The sequence below is a fragment of the Zalophus californianus genome, chromosome 7 (assembly GCF_009762305.2).
Source record: "Zalophus californianus isolate mZalCal1 chromosome 7, mZalCal1.pri.v2, whole genome shotgun sequence".
Lineage (NCBI taxonomy): Eukaryota > Metazoa > Chordata > Mammalia > Carnivora > Otariidae > Zalophus > Zalophus californianus.
This window is the reverse complement of record NC_045601.1, coordinates 2386722-2411141: the sequence shown is the minus strand read 5'-3', so window position 1 is coordinate 2411141 and position 24420 is coordinate 2386722. Positions and strand designations below refer to the sequence as shown.

Below are 24420 nucleotides of genomic sequence, written 5' to 3'. Positions count from 1 at the left end.
GAGATGGTCAAGAGTTCTTACGGACAAATGCTACGCAAAAGGGAAAACAACATGACAAGATTCAGAGAACATAAAGACTCCGTTTTGCTGAGACCACGGAGGGCTTCAAGAAGTCACGGAAGGCAGGATGGGAGGGCAGAAATGGTTCTGATGGAGACACAAGGGGAGGCCCGGCCCCTCTGTTCAGAAGCGGAGGAGACATGAGGAGGATGCGAGGTGGGCGGAGGGTCCACAGAGGCCGTGGAGGAGCAAGTGAGCCAGCGGTGGCGGGGGGGGGGGAACCACAAGACCATGCTAACGGGCCCAACTCATATTGACTGCGGGAGTGGGTGAGGGGCAGGGTTTGGCTGGAATTTCATGGAGAGACCAAGGAATGGGTGAATAGTTCTTTGAATTATTGATGGATTTTCTTCACTCAACAAACACTCACTAAGTGCCTGGTGGTATTGTATCCCAGACATGGCAGAACTCAAGGTTCAGTTGAGGGAGCTGCTCATACAAAAAATAAATACAACAGAATATAAGTTGCATAGGCTTGTGAGGACAGCCACATAAGCTGGGTGCATTGGTGTGGAGGGGCAGGAAGGTTCTCAAGGTCGAGGAAGCATGTGAGCCAAGGTCTGGAGCAGAGTGTCCTGGAGAGGAGCCTGGCAGCCTCCTGTGGGCCCTGGGACTGGAGACACTTGCCTTGTTGAAGGGAGGGTCCATGAAAGGGTTTTAGGGAGATGATAGGACTTTGTTAAAGGCCCGGAGGAATGCTGGGCTGGGGTGGAGGCTGGGGCCAGAGGGGGGCTGCCCACAGGGAAGCAGGAGGTGTGGGAATGTGCAGAAGGGCCACCTTCATGGGACACAGATGGAGCAGCCTTGGTGAAGGGCAGGGACCAAGGATGAAAGATGGCACCTCAGGGTAAAGGGGGAAAAGGGGAACACCCCAGGGACACTGTCAGAGGTGCCAGAGGGTGCTGAGCTCCCGGGAGAAGGAAGACGTCTCAGAAGGAGGCAGAAGCCAACATTAGCACGGGTTGCACACAACAAGGATGGGAATAGACTGTTGGTGGACGTGGGTTCTGATAGGAAGGTGCACGTGTAACAGGTAACAAATCTGCCCACGGTCCAGGTTTATCATGTTGTTAGCTTTACGCATTGTAGTCGCAGGCATGCTAACTCACTTATCTGATGGACCATGGTGTGTGTGAGCTAGGTGAGTATTTAGAATAAAAGTATCTGAATGGGAGATACGACCATAATATAGTTGCATTTATTTAGAAATTCACAGTCTGTAAACTTCAAGGGACATAAACTCTCATCTGGCTTTGTCACTCACTGACTCTGGGAGGGAGTCAGCTGACTTGCTTGGGTGTCATTTACCCATTTGTAAAATTAGAGTGTCCGACTGATTATTTTCACATCCTTCCGATTCTTACAAACAACAACAACGAGTACAACAGGGGGGAGCTCTTGGTTCTACCTAAGCAACTTGCCGTTGGCTGACGATGCACTCAACTTTCTTCCTTTGTGTCTGACATGAATGGATTCCTTCCTGCATGCTCTCCATCTCCACATGGTAGACTGAAAACTTGTTAGAATAGGAAAAAATTTTACAAAAAAATATATCTATGTTATGTCTTCAGGACAGCTAAATACTGCTGACACCGTTGTGAAGAATCAGCTATAAAGCCTGAGGCCCGCTGGGTAGAGCTCTCTGTGACACCCCGTCACATGGCTGTCTCTGCTTCCGCCCCCTCCGCTGGCTTTGTCTGTTCTGAGGCAGCTGGCCTGGCCAGGTTCTTGGCCTCCAGGTACTCCACAGCCCCATACGCCACCATGGTCAGACTCAGGACTCCCAGGAGGATGTAGAGTTTGATGTTGACGCACAAGAATGTGCTGTATCCAAACGCAATGACGAACCCCAGCGCTTCCCACAGGCGGTAATTCGCAAAGGCAGCCTCCTTGTTCTTCTCGAACAGAATGCCGTAAAGAACTGCAGAGGACACACGGCATGAACATGTTGATGCAAAACCTCAAATGATTTTTTTCAATTATTCCTGAAAGCAGTGCAGCTTTTCCACTGACCAATTTTCTCAATGAAGTCAGGAACCTTTCCTTCTTAAAAAGACAGAATTATTTTCCGTTGGGCATTATGGACGTCTGGAGACGTTCATTAGCAGTGAAGAACCATCATACATACAATTCGGAACTCATGCAATGTTAGCACTGGAGGGAGTTAGTCGAGCCTATCACTCGGGGAGTGAGAACGTGGAAAAGTGAAGTAGAGCTTAGAGGCCTGGCCTGTGTCAGATGAGGCCTGGCCCTTCGCTGGAGTCCAGAAGCAAAAACAAACACAACCAATCGAACCCCAGGACCTCAGGCTGTGACGGTATTGCAGAGACGGGGCATTTAAAGAGGTGATTAAGGCAAATGAGGTCATTAGAGAGGGCCCTCATCCCACGACTAGTGTCCTTATAAGGAGAAGGGGTCAGGACACAGATACACACATAGGGACGACCATGTGGGGGGCACAAGGAGAAGACCGCCGTCTACATGCCAAGGAGCGAGGCCTCGGCAGAGGCCAGCCTGCCCACCCCTGGGTCTTGGACTTCCAGCCCCCCGAATCGTAAGAAACAGAAATGTCTGTTGTTTAAGCCGCCCATCTGTTGTACTCTGTTGACACAGCTCTAGCAGGATAGTACAGTCTGGTAAATGCTTCTAGATGAAAGTTAATGATTTTTGTTCCAGTTTGTAGGATGGTAAAAGATTTGATATACCTGGGTGAGAACCAGAAGCTCCCCATCTCCTGAGCTGAGTGAGGTGGCTGATGTGTAGATAGGGTTAAGGGCTAGGAAGCTGAGGCCCAGCGCTGGCCCATCCTGCTCTGTCGTCCTGAGCTGCCCGGGGCCACCTCCCCTCCCCTCTGGCCCATGGCATCGCCTCTTCACCCAGGACACCTCTCCTTGTGCACTCCACCCACCGTAGCCCAGAAAAGGCCGTGCACAGAGGCCCCCCCTCTGCTACCGTCCCTTCGAGGACTTCACCCCATCATGGAGCCCCTGTCCTGCACCGTCAGCCTGACTCTCTCTCTTACTGCCTTCTCTTCAGTCTAGAAACAAAGCCGGGTCTTTCCCACATGTCACACAAGCTGGATTCAGATCCCTTGTCCCTCTGTCTACACTGCTGTCTGTCTACACCTACTACATGGCAGGCACAGCACTGAGTTTTGCAAACGTGAAAAGGCATGACGTCTGCTGTCAAGAAGCCCACAGCCCATTAGTGGATTTGGACTCCGAACATTTGGATTTCCTCTCCATGTGACCCACCTGTCTCACCTGGACTGTTCACTGCCTTGTGTCTCGTCTGCTCCATACTGACCTATTTCCTCCTTTCTTGTCTTACTCTGCTCCGTGTTACTCCCCACATTGCTACTAGGATGATCTCTGCAAAGTGTAAATATGTCATGTCACTCCCACTCGGGGAAGTCTTCGGCGACCCCGCCCACAGCTCTGGGGAAGAACAAGCATCTCCTCATGGGGGCAGGTCCCTCCGTGACCTGACCTTGTCACTCCAGGGCACCGCCTGTCACTGTGGAGCATGCCCCCCTACTTCGGGCCCACTGACCATGCTTCTGGGCCTTGTGCCTTTGCGCGTGGCAGGCTTGGTGGGAAGTGCCCTTTGCCAGACTTCTCCAGGGATGGCCCCCCTGTGGTTCTTCTGCCAGGTTCTCCACGATGCATCCCACCAAGTGTCCCATTCTTACCGGAAATAATTCCAGTGCTTTCATGGTGTCAGCCAAAGTACTTACTGAATGACCAAGTGGACCAGTGGATGGACAGTGACTTCCTGAAGTCAGTAGGGAGCCAGCGGGTAAAACCCCAAGCCCACATCCTGCCAGGTGACCATGAAGAGAGCTGTCTGTCTTCTCTCCTTCTAGTTATTACCCAGAAGCCCACCCCGGGAGGGAATCTGCAGCCAGAGCAGAGCACAGGCAAAGATGCCATGTTTGCCCATGAATGAGCCAACAGGTAAACCAAAATATCAGTGTGGTCCTGTAGCCTGGGGGCGGGGCGGGGGGAGATGAACAGCAAGCCCTACGTCTGCCCTTAGCCTCAGGGGCACCAGCCATCGTCTGCACCAGAGACTGTTCTTTCTGGGGCAGCTGGAGTCTGGAAAGTTGTAGGGATTTTGCTAGGACTGCCCGTCCGGCAAGCTGGGCCGCGCGGGAGGGAGAGCCCACATGGAACGTTCGCACGCATTCCTTTGCCTGCTCTCATCGTGTTCTTACCCTTTGCCCCTTTACCCCTCCCTACATTTCACCGGGGAGGGATGTAAGAAAGAGGAGCTTCTCTGGCACTGGTTTGAGGCCAGCAGCCAGGTCTCCTGCAACCCTGCCTGGAAATGTCAGCACTCAGAAGGTTCTTGGCATTTGGTTTCTCGGCTGTTCGCCTACCATGGGAAGAACTCAGGAGGTTGAGGCCGTCAGAAAGATGTAAGACCAGATGTACATCATAAACAACATTCGTGTGCTTGGGAAAGCAAGGGGCTGTTTGGAAGGCTTAGAAGAAGGTGCCCTTGTGGTCTGAGGCTGTAAAGTGCCACCTTGATGAAAGTACACCCACAATGAGAGTCGAATAACAAGATCTGGGATTTAGTAACTCCTAAGGTTATTTTAAAGATTTCTTGTCTTTCTACAGATGGCCAACAGATACATGAAAAGATGCCCATCATCAGGAAATGCAAATCAAAGCCACGATGAGATCCCACCTCACACCCGTCAGAATGGCTAAAATCAATAACACAGGAAACAACAGGTGTGGGCAAGGATGCAGGGAAAGGGGAACCCTGGTGCACTATTGGTGGGAATGCAAACTGGTGCAGTCACTCTGGAAAATAGTGTGGAGCCTCCTCAGAAAGTTAAAAATAGAGCTACCCTAGGATCCAACAATTACACTACGGGGTATTTATCCAAATAGTACAAAAATACTAATTCAAAGGGGTACATGCATCCCTATATTTATAGCAACATTATTTACAATAGCCAAATTATAGAAACAGCCCAAATGTCCACTGACTGATGAATGGATGAAGAGGTGGTGTTTATATACAATAGAATATGATTCAGCCATAAAAAAAGAATGAAATGTTGCCATTTTTGGGGGGCAGGGGAGAGGCAGAAGAGGATGGAGAGAGAGAATCTCAAGCAGGCTCAACACCCAGGGCAGAGCCCCATGTGGGGCTCGATCTCATAACCCTGAGATCATGACCTGAGCTAAAATCAAAAGTTGGATGCTTAGCCAACTGAGCCACCCAGGCTTCCCCGAAATCTTGCCATTTGCAACAACATGGATGGAGCTAGAGAGTATAATGTTAATTGAAATAAGTCAGCTGGAGAAAGACAAATGCCATATAATTTCACTCATACATGGAACTTAACAAGCAAAACAAATGAGCAAAAGGAAAAAGAGAGACAGAAAGAAAGAGAGAGAGAGAGAGAGAAACCAAGACACAGCCTCTGAACTATAGAGAACGTACTGATGGTGACCAGAGGGGACGAGGGTGGGACGCTGGTTTAAACAAGTGATGAGGATGAAGGAGTACACTTACGATGAGCACTGGGTGATGTACAGAAATGTTGGATCACTATATTGTACACCTGAAACTAATATAACACTGTATGTTAACTAACTGGAATTTAAATACAAACTAACTCACTAAATAAAGATCGCTTGTCTTTTGTTAGAGGGTGACATTGAAACCGGATCCAAACATGAGATGGTAGTGAGGAAGATCCATGTTTGAAACACAATGACTGTGAGCGGGAGGTGTTTCTGTGATCTGGGGCCAACAGGAGTTGGGGTGCCCTTAACAGGTACAGCACCAGAGCAAACACACCCCAATTCCATGAATATTCTAGAAATATGGCAACACTAATTTTAAAGTAATGTGTTTGATATACAGTTTGGCAGCTTTAGATTTCAAGATTAAATTTAGATTGTGATGATTATAAACTACCGAGTCGGGCTTTTCAGGAAATTACTCATGATCTGGATCCTATTTTAATCCGAACATAAAGAAAGCAACACATTAATTGTGTCAAATTCCAACAGTTACTTAGGGACATAGTGGGCAGAGGGGAAAGACATTCAAGAGGAAAACAAAGTAGGTAAAGTCATATTTCAACAATTCTGAAGTCATTTCACATGTAGACTAGGTTTGAACAAATAAGCAATGTGGCGCGCACAGTGGGAGCCGGGTTTCTCCTTGTCAGAGAGGGAAGTCACCGATCAGCAGGGGGAGGGCCAGAATGAACCCGTGGTGCTGGAGGGGAGTCGGGGACCCCAGTGTGGACTTATCCTCACTTGATGTCCCTACAGACAGGCAGATACAGACATACAGACATACGTGCACGTGGGTCAGCACGCACACATCCATCTCCCCATCTGGCCCCAGAAGCCTGTGATCTCAGATGCAGTGAGCATGCCCGGCACTCAGATCTTATTTTCTATAGCTGTTATTCAATCAAATGAACCCAGGGTCCGTGGGGAAACGGGTGATGCTAGTGCTGTCCCAGGAGATGGATCTGGAATAGTTTGTAGTACCAGGAGGTGGGGAAGTACTAAAGCAGAAATAAATGGCCAGAAGAAGGACACAGGCGCCGGCAGAACATCCCGGTGGCCAAAGCTGGAACAGTTAGAGCAACAGAACAAGTAACGTCGACTGGACTGTGACCCAAAGGACATAATACGTACATGAGCCCATAGTAATGAAGACAAATGGTTGAGTAAATAACTAAATAAACTGGGAGAAGGGACAAATATTCCCAATGAGGGAATTATACATGATTTTTGTAGACTCCCCCTCTGGCAGGTGGAGATTAATTACCTCCCCCTTGATTGTTGGCTAGATGTGGTGACTGGCTCCCCAAAATTGGCTATGGAAAGGGAAAAGCAGCAACCCTTCTCTGGAGAGGTCTGGCAGATACCGGGCTGGCCAGGGGTCAGGGTTCACATTGTCAGTGATGGATGTGATGAGAAGAGCACTTCACTCTGGGGCCTTTCTACCCAAAGCCCATAACTCCAGCCTAATCATGAGAAACATCAGATAACCCCAAACTAGGGACATGCTACAATACCTGACCAGCATTCTTCAGAAGTGTCAAGGTCATGAACAACAAGGAAGAGAAACTGTGACAGCTCAGACCAAGGACATGTGGCAACTCAATGCAGTGGGGACCCTGGGTGGGACCCTGAGAAACACTAAGTGGGAAAACTGGAGAAAGCCAAATAAAGTCTAAAGTTTAGTTGAGTCATGTACCAACATTAATTTCTTAGGTTTGACAAACATACCACTGTTTTGCAAGATAGTAGCATTAGGGGAAACTAAGAAAATGGTAGATGGGAACTCTCTGTACTGTCTTTGCCACTTTTCTGTAAACTCAAATTATTCCAAAATAAAAAGTTTATTTAAAAAGAAAAGAAGGCTTGCTCCCAGCCTCGTCCTCTCCGGGAGGGCATGTGTGGGAGTGACCAGAGGCTGACCCCCGTCTGCGTAGGAGGGATGGACTTGTCATCGGGCAGTCTTGTTTACTTGGAGAGGACAGGTTCAGTGAACTAAGCGTGCAACACAGGCAGATTTTCTGTGTGTATCAGCCTGAGACCGCCCCTCTGGCGGCTAGCAGGGCAAGCGAGCATTTTTAGACCAGATACTCTGAATCTCGAACGCAGCACCTTGGCATGCAAGGGTTGCTATGGCAATGGCACCCCTCTTTGCCAAACTGTCAGAGCAAATGAACAGACTGGAGCCCGTGGCCCAGATCCGTGGCTCCCAAGGCTGCCGGCGCCCCGAGCCCCGTGGGAACGTGGAGCAGCGGTTCCACAACGCTGCCCCAAGACGGAGGGCCAGGGTGCTCGGGCATCTGGTGTGCTTCCATGCCAGGCTCTGAACTGAGAGGCAATGGAGAGAGGAGGGTTAAGTTGCACCGAATCGTATTCGGCCTCATTAATTTGGAAAGGGCATGGCCCCCCTCACGTGTCCTCCCAAATGAGAGACACACGTTCCGGGGGAATAAGATGACAAATCCAACCCGGTATTTAAAAACAAAACAAAACAAAACAAAAATGAGAGAGAGCTGCTCCTGGGGGCTGTGGCGGGAGCTACGCAAAATTTGCAGTCTCTGTGAATACAAGGAGCCCGTGGACACGCCACGTGGCTGGGAGCCCGGCACAGTCAGCCCGCAGGGGATTCAGGGATGAAAACATGGCTCCCCGCGAGGATGACTGCGAGCTTAGACTCCAAAAGAAATGCTCAGATAATGGAAAGAACAATTGCCCCCAACACCAATGTTTCCTTGAAAAAAGTTACTTTTTGTCGGCACATAAAGACAGAAATAATTCATTTTAAATTAGTACCCTTATTCCAGGGAGTCTTTCTTCAGCCACCCCCTGTGCTCGACTGTCCCAGGGTTTGCGGGACCTCACCTAACCCCGTCTGCACACCCTGGACAAGGCTCTGCCTGCCAGGCTCTTCTGTCCTCGGCAAGAAAAGGACAGTGAAAACCATCATCATTCCTGCGTCTTGGGGAGAAAGAAAGCCAGGCATGGTCACAGCAGTCGTCTGAAACATCTAGGGGATTACTGCATGTGGTACTATGTGACCCCATACCCCAGTCTGCTGCCTGGCTTTTAATGTGTAAATGCTTTAAAATTGTCCGTGAGCTCAGCGGCCTCGGCTAACGCTGTGGGAGGCAAGACGGTGCGCGTGTGCACCCAGGAATGCACGGCGTCTCACTCCTGCACACAGAGGCTGAAAGAAATTCTCTCCCGATGCTCCCCGGGTGACGTGACCTGTCCCTGCTTTACAGTTCTGGACTGCCCAAAAAGCTAAGGTCTTTCCGATTACCACTCCTCGTGGAATCGGTACTTCTCTGGAGTGACCCTGCGGGTTTCTGTGACCACTGCAACTACATTCCATCATGGCTCGGAGTCACACACCCATCTGTCACCCGCTTCGGGAGTTGATGAAAGCCACCTGCACCCCTGAGGCTGTAGGGAGCCCATGAAGCCCGGACACCTGAATCCCGCAGACCGGATTTGTGCGAAGATGTTTTTCCAACTGTTCTGTGAGCTGGCCACAGTGCAGCTCGTGAGGAAGGAGCCACCGCAGGGACACCGAGGCCGCTGTGGCCGAGGTCCTGTGTGCTTCTCCTTGGTGGCAGGGGCAGTGGCCAGGCCCCGGTCCTCGTGCTGTTTGTGGATTGGCCTGACCCACTCTCCAGCCCCCACATGTTTCCCAGCGCGGGGCTGGCCGGTGATGTCACGAGGGGAGGAGGCTCTCTTTGGAGCCAAATCCTGGGGCCCCCAGCACCCCCTTCCCATCCCAGGCTGGAGATGGGCCTGTGGGAAACTCAGGGCTGTCAGTCTCAGTCACGTCCTCAAATGGAAGCCCTCGGTCCGCGGCCTTGCATGCGTGCCACCCACCCCCTGCCTCCGGCTTCCCTCCTAGTGGTGGCGCCTCGACACCCCTCAGCCACGGCTCGTCTCACCATGGAGAGCGTGACCCACGGCTGACACAGGCGCCCCCCAGACACCCCAACCGCTCGGCTGCCGCAGACTCCCACATCAGGCCCCCCGCTCCGGTCGCCACCGGGGCTCGCCGGCCTCCTGCACGGGACCTCTGCTCTGAGGCTCCAGCCACTCACTGTGCACCTGGAGCACCGCTGCATGGTGACCTGGACGTCCCTCCCGCAGGTGGCCCCCCGTGAAGCGGGAGTGCGCCGCTCCGTGCACAGCACCCCATCCAGAAGCCTTAGATCCGGCAGCCCAGCAGCCCTCCGACCCCCTGTGCGGCCACCCGCCCCTCCTCCCCTGGGTCTATCTTATTGCCCAGCCCCATGGGGCCTTGTGTCCCCCACACAGACCCCCATCATCTGGTTCGACCTCGGGTAGCCTCTGTCCCACATTGTGCCCTGTGTAAGCTCGCTGGTGGCGTGTCACCACCTCTCGTCCTCTGCTCTGTGGGCGGCTGAGCCTCGGGGGCACCAGGCGGCTCCACACGGGCTCACCGCCCCCCCCCCCAGCCAGCTCCCGAGACTGCCCAACAGGACGGAGGGGCTCTGGGCCTGCACCCAAATCCCAGTTCTGCCCTCAGAGCCCGGCCCGTGCAAGTGCCCTGGCATCGGCCCTCTGCTCTGCGGCCCCACGCGTATGGGGAAGAGCGTGCCTGGCCGGCAGGCTCTGTCCGCCGTGCCCACGGCTGCCCGTGTAGCTCGGTAATGCAGTCTGTCACGGTTGCCACTGCCTGGCACTCCGTGGGAACCCTGCTGACTCCTCTCCCCATGGTGACAAGGCTTCCCGAGCTTCTTCCTTCCTACTCCTTTCCCTTGGTCCCCAGAAAAAGGGCAGCCCTCCTCCGGGCCAAGGGGGACCCCTCTGTGCTCTGTCCCCCCATTCCTTGTCCTCATGCCCTCATTCAGCACCCCCACCTTGTCCTTTACCGGTCCCATCCCCCCATCTCCCCTGTCCTCACTGGGGTCCCTGACTCTGCATCTAAAGCAGTCATGGTGAGTGGTGAACCCTACAAACAACCACCTCTCAGAGCCGAGTCCCCCAGCAGTGTCCCCTCTCGGCCTCCGCTTGTCTGCCCTTCGTCCCCCCACCCTGGGGACTCTGCAACCGAGGCCACACGCCCCGACCAAAGCCACACGCCCCGCCCGCCAGCTGGCCGGGGCGCATCCTGCCTGGACCCGCTTCCCCTGGCCCCCTGCTCTGCGCCGCGCCGCCTCGGACGGCTCTGTTTTGTGTTCCCCAAGTGAACCCGCAGCCCCTTGTCCCCCCATAACCCGACGGGGCTGACCTTGTCGTGTCCCCCTGGACCCTTGCTGCTTGCACCAACGCTGAGCAAAGCTGGAGCCCTCCCCAGGCAGCCTGGGCCCCCCTCAGGCCCCCATGCTCTCCACCTCACCCCCAGCACCCTGGCCCAGCCCGTCCCTCGGCGTGTCCCATCTGCTGCAGCCAGAACACTTGTGTCCCCCAGATTCACAGGGGGAACCCTAACCCCATGGTGACGGTGTTAGGAGGTGGGGCCTCTGGGGGTCTTAAGGCGGAGCCCTTATGAGTTGGATCTGTGTCCTCATGTGCGGTGCCCCGAGCACTCCCTTGTCCCTCCCACCACGTGAGGAACAGCGAGAAGACAGCTCTGTGAACCAGGAAGCGGCCTCTCGGGACACAGACTCTGCACCGTGGTCTCAGACTTGCAGCCCCCTCCCGGCACCAGGCCCCCCTCCCCACCACCCCCAACGCTGCGGCCTCCCACACCGCAGCCCTGCCCGAGGACAGCCAGCCGGGGCCCGACTCAGGCCTGACCTCCAGACAAGCCCTCGCTGACCGCCCCTCCCGCCCCCAACTCAGTTCCCCAGAAAACTGCACCCCAGCCCCCGTGCCCCTTGCTTGGTCACTGTCCCAGTGACCTGCCTACTCTTCTACTCAGGGGTTGCACACCTCTCTCCCCATCGGGGCCGACGGTACCTAGAAGGCCTCTCCAGCCCCGTGGTTCCAGCATCTAGCATGTGGGCTGTGTCACTGCTCAGGGACGCTCTTCAAACAGAAAGCCACGAGGGGACCACCATTCTTAGGGAAGAAAGTTGTACCCGCGGCTGATTTTCTTCTTCTGTGTTCTGGGTCTGAATAAACGCTCAAATCCAAGTAGGCACCTGGAGCACCCTTGGCCCCCCGGCTTGCCTCCTGCTCTAGGCTTGCTGCGTGGCGCATCACCTCCCCCCGGGGGCCCCAGGATGGTGTGTCCTCTGCCCACCACGTGTCCCCCCCGCTGGCCTAGGTAGGGACCCCCGAGAGGAGACTCACCATTGTTCTGTGTCTGCCAGACAGCGTCGGCCACGCCCCAAAGGCCAGAAAACACGAAGAACACAGCCAGCTGGTGGGGGTGAGGTTTCCACAGCAAGAGGGCAATGATGCAAGACAGGTGGGTGACCGCGCCTGTGGGCACAGAGGGCAGAAGCCAGCAGGAAGTGAGCGCAGCCCTGGGGAGGCTTGGACCAGGTGACGCTCAGGGAACCTCTTTGTTTGCTTCAACATATAAGTAATGTTTCCTGGAAACATTTCCTGGAAACACCAAACAGCCTTCTTCAGCTGGACTTTGACACTGAACGTGCCGGCAGACCGGCTAGTGTGCCCTTCACAGTCTCTCACTGCAGGGTGCACCTGGCAGGGGGAGCCGCTCTGCTCATCTTCGGCCCCTCACTGTCCAGGCAGGGCTGGGGAGACGAGCCCCTGCACCTTGCAGGGAGTGTCATCGTGCCCCCGCTGAGGGGACCCCAGAGTGGCGGAAGGTGGGGTGGGTTGTAGCGTGCTGGACTCCCAGTGAGTGCTGGGGGCGTGCGGACGTCGCTGGGCTCCCTAGCAGGTGCTGATGTGAGCAGAGAGGTGGGCAAAACCACCAGGCTCCTTCCTCCTGACTTTACTCCAGTGTCAAGAGTTCTGGCCTCATGATTCCTGCAGACACTGGGGCGTCTATGACTACAATGTAGCATGGAACAGCTTGTGACGTTGCAGAAAGGGGAGCTGCCTACTGCATTCGCTGTGGCTGTGTGCCCCGGGGCCCCTCGCCACCCTCCTCCGTTCCCGAATTTCCTCATCTGTAAAGTGGGCAGTGTCCACCCACAGGGTGATTGGAAGGATGAAAGGGGAAAACCTATGCAGATGCCGAGGCCTCTGGTGGACGCTGACTAGTGCTTATTGCTCCCCCTGCTTGCTGTGTCCCGGCTGCAGACACGGGAGCCTGGACTGGGCGCCCGGGTCACAGTCTCGTCAATGCCCTCATTATCCACGCGGTCTCTGCTTCTTCCTTCTCCCCTTCCCGAGAGACACAATGGGTGAGTCCTGCTTAGAACGCAGTCTTGTCCCGCCAGGCGAGGACAGGAAGCCTCCCCACCTGCCGCGCACACTCAGCCAGCACACCCCGGCTGAGCCAAGCACGGCCCCCGTCCGAGCCCCGCCGTCCAGCCGCCACCATTCCCACCCGTGGGCGCCGTCGGGTCCGCCTACCCAGCGCGTAGAGAGCGATTCTGCCCGTGTGCTGGGAGAGCCTTCCGTACAGCACGGAGCACAGCGAGTTGGTGGCCGAGAAGCAGATCATCACGTACCCGACAAAGGGGATCCCCAGGGCGCAGGTGACGTAGGACTGCAGGGGAAGCACAGGGGAGGTTACCGGCCGCGCAAGGTGCGCTGGCGAGTCTGGGTCAGGGATCATGGGTGACACGCGTTCTGCGGTGGGATGGCCCACGTGCTGCGCTGGCCCGGACCTTCACCTAGGCCTCCCGCCCCCCGGGGAGGAGAACACGCCCAGGGTGGGTGGGCACTAACAAGGACAGACACTTGCACACCATTCTCCCCATGCAGCCTTTGCCGTATGTTGTGGGGTTCTTAGGAATTACGTGGAGCCCATTGGAGCAGTTCCTGGCGGAGTTGGTCATTTCCTATTCTGCTCGTTGACAATCAAAGTTGACAGAGGGTGGGGAGGGATGAACAGGAGGAGCACAGAGCACTCTCAGGGCAGCAAAGCCTCTCGGTGTGACACCATAATGGTGGACGCGTGTCCTTACGCACGTGTCCGTACCCACAGAACTCAAGCACCAGGAGAGACCCCTAATGTGGGCGATGATGACCTATCATGGCAGGTTCCCAGGTTGGCACAAATGTACCCTCTGGGCAGGATGTTGATAACGGGGAGGCTGTGCATGTGGCGGGGGGCAGGCACCTTCTGTCAACTTTGCCATGAATCTAAAACAGCTCCACAAATAAAATCCTAATAGAAAGGAAACAGTTGTGAAGAAAATGAACAGATCTCTGTGCAGACAAGAAGAAAGAGGAGAGCTCCTGCACCAGATGGTGGGGTACAGAGTGGCCTCAGCCTAGACCTGCGACAACACGTGCTACCGCAGCCCGCGCCCTCACGCCCACACCCGCCACTCCTGTCCTCGGGCAGAATCAGGACAGACACACAGACAAGGGGTTGGACAGGAAGCTCTGCTGCTTTGGGATGGTGGGGGCCGTGGCTGAGGTCACATGCGACATGGTCAACAGCAAGGCCCATGGGAGGGGCCGTGGCCAAATGCCGAAGGACTGTTTTGTCATTTTTGTCTTTAGTCTTTGGAACTCCAAGACTCTCCATCAAGACTGTCCCAGGAGCGGGGGAGACCAGAGAGAATCTAGGACGCACGCATCCTGCATGGAGCATATGTGTCCTAAAAGATATTTGTGGTTAACCTGAAATTCAGATTTAACTGGGCATCTGGCTAGTTCGGCACGTCCACCTGGGAGGGAGCTGCAGTGGGCACGAAGCAAGAGAAGTTTCCTGGTCAAGGAAGGGCAATCCTCGAGGAGCAGCCTTGGTCCTGGCTCTCCGGCCCCTTGGCGCCCCAGCTCCCAACCAGCACTTTTTGGAAAAGGGGGTCTCCACTCTCTACCACCCCTGTCTGAGGCATCCCTCCCATGGCACCCCAGTACGATCTTCAGGACATGACAGCACATGGGTGGGGAGCTATGGAGGCAGAACCTCCGTGAGCCTGCTGCAGCCGCGAGGGATGGTGGTGGACGGTGGCCTCGCATTCCTGCTGCGCTAGCCCTGGGGGACAGGTGTCTCTCTGCTGGCCTGCCCCCAGAGAGGACTTCCCTATGCACGACATGGCAGGCAGGCATCTAGGGAGGGACAGGGCGACAGTGCCCAAGAACCAATCCATTTCCAGATCGAAAGGCGTAATTGGAAAACTAGCATGGGAAGGAATGCCAGTGTTCCTCGTGGGTTTCATGTTTTTCCCCAAAGAAGGGCATAGCGTGAGCTGCAGGCAGGCCTAACACAAGGAAGACTTACAGGTGATGGCTCCCGGAGAGCTTTGGCCCTTTCCCTGAAGACGCCTCTCCAGTGAGAACTGGTCCCTGGAGATGATGCTGAGCTCCGGGGGCACGGGGGCAGTGACCTGGACACTGAGCTCCTGAACCAAAAGCTCCACTCTCCAGCCCCAGCAGCCGCGCCCCCCCCATCCGGCCCCGGGGCAGGGGCCCCGAGATGCGCGGGTGTGTGTGCGTCCCGTGCAGTTCTCTCGTACCCTGGTGTAGTCGCCCGTGAGGAAGGCTTGCTCGAATCCGCTGTACAGGGGCAGCAGCCCCACGAGGCACAGGCGCTTGTCTCAAAGAAGCCTGAGGGTGGACAACAGGGTGGACCAAAAAGGTAACTTCTTCTCTCCTTCACTTTCCTGCTGAACATCTTTGATGGGTTCGAGAAACGCGGCAATGAGCAGGGCCGCCAGGACGCCGCTCCCTGGAGGGAAGACAGAGGGCCGGTGCTGGGGGGCTCACAGGAGCTGGGAGCCACCGGCTACTCCTTCTCTCCTTTGGGGCATCGGTTTCAAATCCTGCTTTAAGTGAAGCGAGGCTGCCGAGCCTGAGCAGAGCCTCCGGCCTGCACCACACACCCTGCGAGACGCCGGGGCCCTCCACGCCCCTCACCGCCACTGTTCCCTCGTCCTCACCCTCAGGTAACTGCCAGCAAGAGCCAGTCTCCCTTCTCGGGACCAGAAGTCCTATGAGGTTATCATTTGCTGAGCTTTATGTTTATTGTTTCCCCACAACAGGGCGGGTGGGAACTGGGTGCATCCTGAACACGAGGGGATACCGCTCGTTGAAAGACAAGGAAGGAAGCAGCTCTTTATATGCTAAGGTGGGCAGTCCCCACGGGGAGCAGCTGAGGGAAGACCCGAGTGGAGCCGCTTGCGTTCAGAGAGGAAGGGCGTGAGGCGCGCTGTCACACGGGCCGCTGGGTCCAGGAACGACCAACCGGGGGTGGTCTCGGCCGGGCCGGCCAGGAGGAGGGACAGTGGGGGCTTTCCCTCTCCCTGGGGGTGCGTTTTGAACCACGTGGATGGGCTGACTATGCAAACACACTCCATTCAAGACAACTATTCACTCCCCCAGAGGGACATCTGTGCCCTCCTAATCCCACGGGTGTGACTGCCCCTCTTTCCGCGCCACGCACCCCTGTGTTATTTGGATCGAGGGCTAGTATTTACTCCTTTTCCTCTTTACCCAGAAGCCCTCTCAGTCCTCCCTGGTTTTGGGATACCCGTCTGTGTACCTGTGCCAGGTTCCCCTCTCTGGCAACACTAATGACAGTGCTCTGGGAGCCACAGATCAGCCAAGAGCCTGATGCTTTTCCCGCTTCTCTGAAAGGCAGTGAAAACCCCTCAGAATGGTTTTCAGCCCCCGTTTCTAGTCCGATAGCTTAGGACCGTCAACCTCTAAAGAGGACTTGAATTATTTTTTCTCTTTGCTTCATCTCACCAGCCTGATGTGACACCATGCCCGTCCTGCCGCGGCGTGCTGGCCGGGCGTTCCTGGGACCACCAGGTTCACAAAGCCAGCCCCCTCCCAAATTGTGGGCAGAGCTGGTGAAGGCACCCATGGGGAAACCGCATGCAGGGGGCTGAGGATGCAGAAAATGCATTTCCATGGCCTGGGCTATTCCTTGAGACCAACAATCCCCACCGTTGTAACTTTGGAACAGTATTTTTAATTTAGTTAAAAATATAAATAAGCACACATGGCCACTGGCTACTGTATTGAACTTTGCAAAAGAAAAACGATTCTATCATCACAGGAAACTGTTAGACAGCCCTGTTCTGCTGTATTTGATTTCATATGGAAAATACCTGAGTACAACCCAGCTGAACACATTTTGCAGGAATATTTACACTTTGGGAAGATACTGTTTTTCAACACAGGAAAGAGTTAGGTTTGCTTTCCCTGGGGTTCTGCCCTCTGTGAGCACGTACCCGTGTAGATGCCCAGCAGGGTGTAGATGAGCGTCTGCGAGGGACGCTGGGTACTGTTGGTGGACGCTGCGGCCATCAGGCAGTCACTGGCCCCACAAGACAGGAGCTGCTCCTCTGGGATGGCCTCTGTGCCATCAGAAGCAAAAAGGTGACATGAGAACACAGGAAATGGGTAGGACCAAGGGCATGAGGAATGAAGCACGTGGCTAACAGGAGCCTGGACACCCCACAGGCAAGAGTCACGATGGGTCAAAGTCAGGGGATGTGGGCTTGTGTGACCAAGTACCTCAAAACACACTTCCTCTTGGGCACACATCTGTAGGCATGATTTTAGACACTAGACAAATGTGCCATAAATGCTGGCTGCTTGTTGTATGACTTTCTGGACATAAGGAAAATGCTCGCCATTTCCAAACTAATCAAGAAGAAATAAGGTACATTAGCATTAGGATAGGCGTTAGAAATGGGGGGGTCTCTTTCAGATTCATCTGAAGCCATTCCGTGACCTTGGGCAGGTCCTTTCCTCCTTCTTCTGAGTGTTAGTCTCCCTATCTGCTAAAAGAATAAAATGTGCACCATCAACGACTCTCAGACCATGCCAGAGTCTCTGGAGAGAGGGGGGAGATGTCATGGGAGAAAGAACAGTTGTCATAATAGAAATCTCATCACACAGAACTTGGCTGGTGATATCTGCAGCACAGACAATGAGAGGCGGGTTGGAGGGAGGCGGAGAAGACTTGCAGGGCTCTTGGGATGCCTCACTCCTCGGAGTCTGTGTCTGGGGATGGCTTGGAGAATTAAGCTCACTTGCCTGAATGTCTTTAAAAGCACAGCTGTTCACTCCATTTCGCACCAGTCGTGTTGTAGAGACTGAACCTTAATCCCAGTTTCTGTTGTATTATTGCTGACTTTGATAAGCAATATTGAGTAAAAATGGGTATCCATCCACCCGATGGTTTCCCTTCCTCAGATGCACTTAGCAAGTGATGACATCACATGAGAAACAGGGGAAGGAGGGTTTTGGAGTCTCCCAAAGGTGGGACTTCATAGGGGATGGCAGGGTGGAGGTCCAGGACAGAGAGGGAGGGATAATCCTGGTAAGAGTCAGGAGTTAGGACCTTCCCCCTCACCCCACCCCATGAATAAAGGTTGCCTGTGAGCATTGGAGAGATTTATTTCCTCTGCCCTTGGTTTAAATAACCTCAGACATCAGAGGGTGCAGACATTAAACTGATACACACTTTACAGCCATGTCTGGGCAAGGTCAGGTAAAGACGTGAGTTAAGACATCAGCCATCGGATGTTGAAGTCAGTTAAGGGACAACTGGTCTTACGTGGAACATTTAAGACACTGGACAGTGGATCAGTTTTTGGGACAATAAATCAGTTGAGCCTGTTCTTGGTCTAAAAGGATAGTGATGACTCCATGAACCCAAGTTCCACTGGCAGTGGCCCTCCATTTCCGCCGGGCAGTGCTCTGCAAGCGCTCCCCCTGCCCCTGGGAGGGCAGGGTCAGAGTGGCTGGGGCTCTTGCGGACAAGACAGACCCTCAGACCTGCACAGACTGTCCTGGAGAACAGCTGGGAACCAGGAGAGGCTGGGGCACAGGCAGCTGAGAGCCATGTCTTTGCGTAGTTCACCTGACCAAGTCATGGAATAAAGATGTGTGTGAATGGGATCAGGGCCCCTCTCAGGGGCCATCACTGAGCCCTATTCCCTTTTACCTTGGGTGGGCGTCTGGCCAAACACCAGGGATGAGATCAGGTTGCCCCACACACCGGATGACTGGAATATGAGAAAGAAGATGCCAAAATACTGGTTCACCACATCTCTGCCAACTTTTCCCACCTTCTTTGCTTGTGTGTTTCCCATGATGGTGAGGTACGTGCATTGAGCGGACCACAGTGGGGCTGCTCCAAGACCCAGCAGTATGGAGGTGGGAATCAAGGTGTACCTGTAAAATAAAACACAGACAATGCCTCTCTTCCTCCATTCTTCCCTGCCTCTGTGGAGAAGGAGGCTCCACGCCTAGGGCATCATAAGCATTATTATGTTGATGGATTCACCATCCATCAGACTCAGATAAATGACCAAACCCAGTTCCCTTTCTGGTTCAGGTTCATTAGCAAGAGAGAAATTCACTGCCAGTGAACTTCTTTGTGTTTGAAAAGCAACTACAAGGAGCTGAGATTACAAGTAAGGCTGGGTGGTTTTTGAGTATTTCTAACAGCTGTACGTTTAAAATGATTTATTCATTTTTGAAACATCGATTGATTGATTTACCCTCTCCATTGAGGACTCTGTATGAAAACTCTATGGCAGTAATAAAAAGAAGAATGTGAAGTCACCATAATCATTATGTCCTGGATGACAACGGCCATCCCTCCAAAGAGATGTTTGACAGGTGTGTTCTTGGGAATGAGAGCGCGGGGCCCGGTGCTCTTAGAGCGTGGTCCCGGGGGATCCCTCTTAATCAGGGAGTAAGCAGGACTCAGGCTGGGCCCCTGCACCAGCTCCAGTTCTGCCATGTTCACTTTCTGTGATGGGGTGAAGGTACGGTGGGACCCATGGTCCATTGGTCACATTCTGCTAAATCCCCTGAAATTCACCCTGGACATCTTAGGGTCTAGCTCTCATTCCTGGGGCCACAAAAGTGCCCTGGGGCAGGGAGGGAAGCTCAAGGCCCACAACAGACGTGAGGGAAGGTCACGGCTAGGAACTGGTGGGAGGAGATGGGCCCAGCAAAAGGGACAGAGACATCTTGATGGGAAAAAATGGGAAGAAAACCTCCACATTATCCTGTCCAGGAGCAGAGAGGAATTTCAGGAAACAGCACTCATGTTAAAGTGGATGCAGTGGGGCGTCATCAGGCAGCTGAACCTGAGGCCTGACCTGGAAGCAGGGCGGGAGTTGTGCGGAATGTACCAGCTGGCGTAGAAGTTGCCCAGGGAGAAGGCCACGTAGCAGCACATGGAGATGACGATGGTCCGCTTGCAGCCAAACTTCTTAATCAGGAGTGGTGGGAGGAACATGGAAGACAGGAGCACCCCACCGTACAGCGTGCTGAGCGCCATCACCCCCAGGCCTTCCTCACTGTACAGGCTGCTCTGTGGGGGACAAAACCACCCTGGTCAGAGGGGCCATGGCCTAGGGGAAAGAGCTCTAGGTCAGCACTAGTTTCCTGAGACCATCAGCAACAGGCTTTCCCTGGCGGGTGCCCTCCCCAACCCCCAGCTAACAGGTGCAGTGTGGGGGGAAACTAGCACAGTCCCAACAGAGAGTCAGCTGCTCCCTCGGGAGGGGAAACCCGAGGCCCTCGGTGCTGGGGTCGTGGTGGGGCAGAGGGCCTCATGCCTCCTGTGGCATCTGCTCCAGCCTATAGAACAGCTTTGCATTCCTCCCCTTTAAGGCTGAGAAATGGGTGTGATTTTTCCCCCTTGTATTTTCATATGCACAGCTCTAGATAGATGATCTGGAAGCCGGTACTTTAATGCCTGGACTGTTCACATTCCTTCCTAGCTCGTCCCCCTTCTGACAAGACAATGTCCTGAGGCAAGGGACCCTGCAGAGTGCAGGTGCAGCCCCCTGGCACTTCCTCACTGTCCTTCTGTCTACTGTGGACCCCAAACCCTTGGGCTGAGTTCTGACTCTGCACAGCACCCACCACTCCAAGATTCTCTCTTCTTTCTCTCTCCTTTCCTGCCCCACCCCTCGACGTGCTCTGACCTTCCTTGTCCTTGCTCTCCAAAGGGTTCCCAGTCTTCAAGTGTAGATCAAGCGTCTCCAAGGGCCCCAGGATAACGTCATCCACAGAGACCACTGCTTTGATCCTATGCTAGAATTTCACCTGACTTCTAGCACATACCACCTGGTGACCCGCAACGTCACCCCAGCTGACAACGATCCCCCAACATGGGAAATATTCTGTTCTTTCCAAATCTCTCCCAATGCCTTGCCCAAAGCGGGTACATACTGTATTTGTGGATTATTTGGAACTGAAAGTAACCACAGCTAGACATGAAAATTCTGTAATCTGGTTGGAAGATGGAAATTGAGCACTCTGCTCTGACTTAGGGGTTATCTGGGCATTTCCGCTTATGACTCTGGTTGCTAGGAGTGTGGAGTGAGAGAGTTGGTTCAGCCCAAGCCTTTTGTTTCCTTAATACAAATGTATGAAATTCTGTGTTACTGAGCTCGGCTCCTCATATGTTCATGAGAAGCATACAGCACTTCTGTGCGATGGCATTTCTCCTCCACACACAGTGCTGCTGCAAATCAGCAAGGTATATTGGTCACTTATAATGAAATCTGACTGCAAACCACTGAAAAGGAAGACAGATTTCAGTAGCCAAAGTGGGAATCAAATTTTAAAAGCAAATTTCTTTTCTACGTGAATGCCGGTGTTCAAACACCTATGTCTGCATGTGATAGAAGAGCAGACCTGCAGAATACTGTATGAGGATGAGGACGTGTGCATGTGAAACTTGAATTATGCAAGACCTGCTCGCATAAGCAAGTAGGACATTCACTCAACTCACCCAACAAATACATCCTTAAGCACTTACCAGGAGAGGCTCCGTGCACTGCTCTAGCAAAACCAAAGGAAATTACAACAGCCACTGCCCTCCAGGAGTGCATAGTGGACAGGAGCTGACAGGGGTCAGTAACACCAGTGAACAGGTCATTGCAACTTGGCCTGAGTCCTGCAAGGGAAGCTAGCCCAGTGCAGTCAGGAAGACCTTCTAGAAGGAGTGAAGACCAAATCAGATCTGGAGGATAGGGGGGGTTACCTGAGGAAGCGGGGGGAGGTGTGGGAGGCAGGAGATGTGGGGGATGAGTTTGCATGGGCCTCATCCTGAGCTGAGAGGCAGAAGGGAACATTGAACTGCTGTGTCCAGAGCCGTGAAGCTCTTCTGGGGAGATGAGGCTGGGCAGCCTGTCACAATACAAAATGAGGAGTCCCGGCTCAGTCCTGTGGAGTAGGGTCGGATCTTTAAGCCCATGGAGAGCCTGGGAAGGGAGGTAAGCTGGAGATTATCATGCACCGCTGACTTTCATGCACAGAGTTATCCATCGATTGCCTCCTGTGTGTTGAGGACTGTCTTAGTCAGGGGGACATGGTCAAGGAGTAGTGACCATCCTTTAGGCATCAGGGACTCACGGGGTTACTGCAGAGCCTGCCACAGCACCAGGGGAGTACACACAGGTGTGTCCCATCCAGACTTTGGTTCCAGGCAGCAGGGAAGGGGGAGGGAGGGACATCCAAGTGGAGATCTGAATGACTAGTAGGAGACCATTAGCCACAGGAGTGAGAGGGCCGCAGCAGCGGGACGCTTGTAGGTGGGCGCCTGGGTCCCGGCGTGAGTTCGGATCACGGCTGGGACCCTGGAGACACCTGGGACCGTCTGTACCACCCCCTGGAGGCCTGAGAATGAAGCCGAGCAGATGAAAGCCAAAGGGACAGGCAGGTACCCCCAACATCGTGGAGACGCAGCCATGCCTAAGGTCACTTCTGTCCATGTCATTGCATTCTTTTGCTTAGGTGAGTCCTGACTGATGGAGACAGCCCCAGGTAAACCATGTTTACATATTCTGGATCAGCAAGCGAGGAAATATGTTGGGTCAGGGCTAGGACAGAAGGCAGAGAAGTGGGCAGTGGGAGATTGCCCCACGCCAGAGTTGGAGGTCTGGTTCCCTAACATCTTTGGTCTTCCCAAGGAAGAAGGGGCCTCAGCAATGACTGTGGGTGCTTCTACTCCCAGGAGCCCAGGCAGACTGGGGAGGACCTGGGTGTGCGGGGGGCCGGGGGTGAGGGTGGGGGGGGAGCCGTCTGCTCTATGCCAAATACACTTCAAAAAAAAAAAAAAAGTAACTGTCTGGGGACAGATATAGTAAATCTACTGCCAGGCACATGTGACCCCTGCAACAGCTGTTTAGAGAGGCCCAAGGAGGAAAGAGCACCATACCATGGGGTCAAACTTATAGAGACCACTTTGTCCAAATTCACTGTATTGCTTAAAGAGGCTTAGAATCTGTATAATTTAGTGAAACTTGATAAATTCACATTACTACCCCAACCACAAAGCCAAAGTCATGAAACCATAAAATTCACCATGATTCATCCTGAGTCTCTAACCATCCAAAGGTGAAGAATGTCTTATCACATCACTAACTCAAGACCCACACCCCGTGTCCAAGGGTCAAGCACACACTCTCTGCTGTGCAATCCTGCTGGCGTGGGTGAGGCTGCACGTTGCAAGCTCGCATATAGAAACCACTGTTTGAGAGGATTTGGGGGGTGAATTTGTTAATAAGAAATCCTATGTTCCTCGTCTTCTATGACCGTGGGGATTCTTGAAGGCCAAGAGACAGACGTTCACACACAAGTGTTCTCACTTACCTGCAGACTCTGCAGACCTCCGTAGGCTGTAAAGAGAAGCAGAAATCCAAAAGAAACCACAAGAACATTCTTCAGGCTTCTTTCCATCATGCTGATTAAAGGTGTCAACCGTCAGTGGACACGTAGATTCGTAGTTCCCTAAAAGAAACCAATCGAGGCACAGGAAAAGCAGTCTGTACCAAGAAGTCCCCTTCTCTCTCTCCTCTGCGTGAGAGGCACACAAGTCATTAAGGTCGCTGTGCGTTAATGGACTTGGTTATCACTGACGCCATGAAGCACCATGGGGGTTGTTACTCATTCACCTTCTCTGTGATCTACAATAACCACTTTCTAACAGGGTAAAAGATTAGGACTTTTATCAGCTTGTACGTACTTGCAGTTTTCCCCTATTAATTTCTAGATAAAGTCCTTACAGTAAAATAATGATTTTCATACACACACACATATATATTATATGTATATAATATATATGATGGTACCTTTCACGTTAAAAGAAATCGTCAATAGTACAGAATGTAGATGTACTTCAGTCTTAAAGAACAACGTATAGGGGCACCTGGGTGGCTCAGTCATTAAGCATCTGCCTTTGGCTCAGGTCGTGATCCCAGGGTCCGGGGATCCAGCTCCACATCGGGCTCCCTGCTCCGCAGGAAGCCTGTTTCTCCCTCTCCCGCTCCCCCTGCTTGTGTTCCCTCTCTCTTGCTGTGTCTCTCTCTGTCACATAAATGAATAAAATCTTTGTTAAAAAAAAGAAGAACAAAATATAAATGTGGGCTTCAAGATATATAGCATAACTTCTGAAAATGACAACATGATTAGAAGATCCAAGGGCCAAAGTTTTGGTTATCTCAAAGACTATGTGATTTTACAACACTGCAATAATTAAAAAAACAAAACCACAACCCCCTCTGAGTATAGCATTTTACAATTTGCAAAGGACTTTACATGCATCATTTTATGTTGTCCCAAAGGGAGCTCTGATAGTTGTCACTGGAACTCTCAGACCTGACTAGACAGGGAGCTGAGCTTCAGAACAGGTCACAGATTTGGGATTTTTTGAAGAGAGCTGTGCTGTCCAAGAGAACTTTCTGCACTGTCCATGGCAGCCACAGGCTAGATGTGGCTATTGAGCCCCTGAAACACGGCTCATGCAACTGAGGAGCTGAATTCATCACTGCATTTAATTTTA

The 24420-nt window shown here is 53.3% G+C and overlaps 1 protein-coding gene across 1 annotated transcript; it reads right to left on the bottom strand.

The window, feature by feature from the left end:
* Positions 1–1357: 1357 nt before the first annotated feature.
* On the bottom strand, positions 1358–23359 carry UNC93A (unc-93 homolog A). Its single transcript, XM_027603310.2, is given in 8 exon segments — positions 1358–1981; positions 11850–11981; positions 13050–13185; positions 15110–15321; positions 16832–16957; positions 18556–18785; positions 19757–19938; positions 23232–23359. Coding segments are annotated over 8 exon segments (1374 nt in total). The 5' UTR covers positions 23322–23359; the 3' UTR covers positions 1358–1715.
* Positions 23360–24420: the final 1061 nt, after the last annotated feature.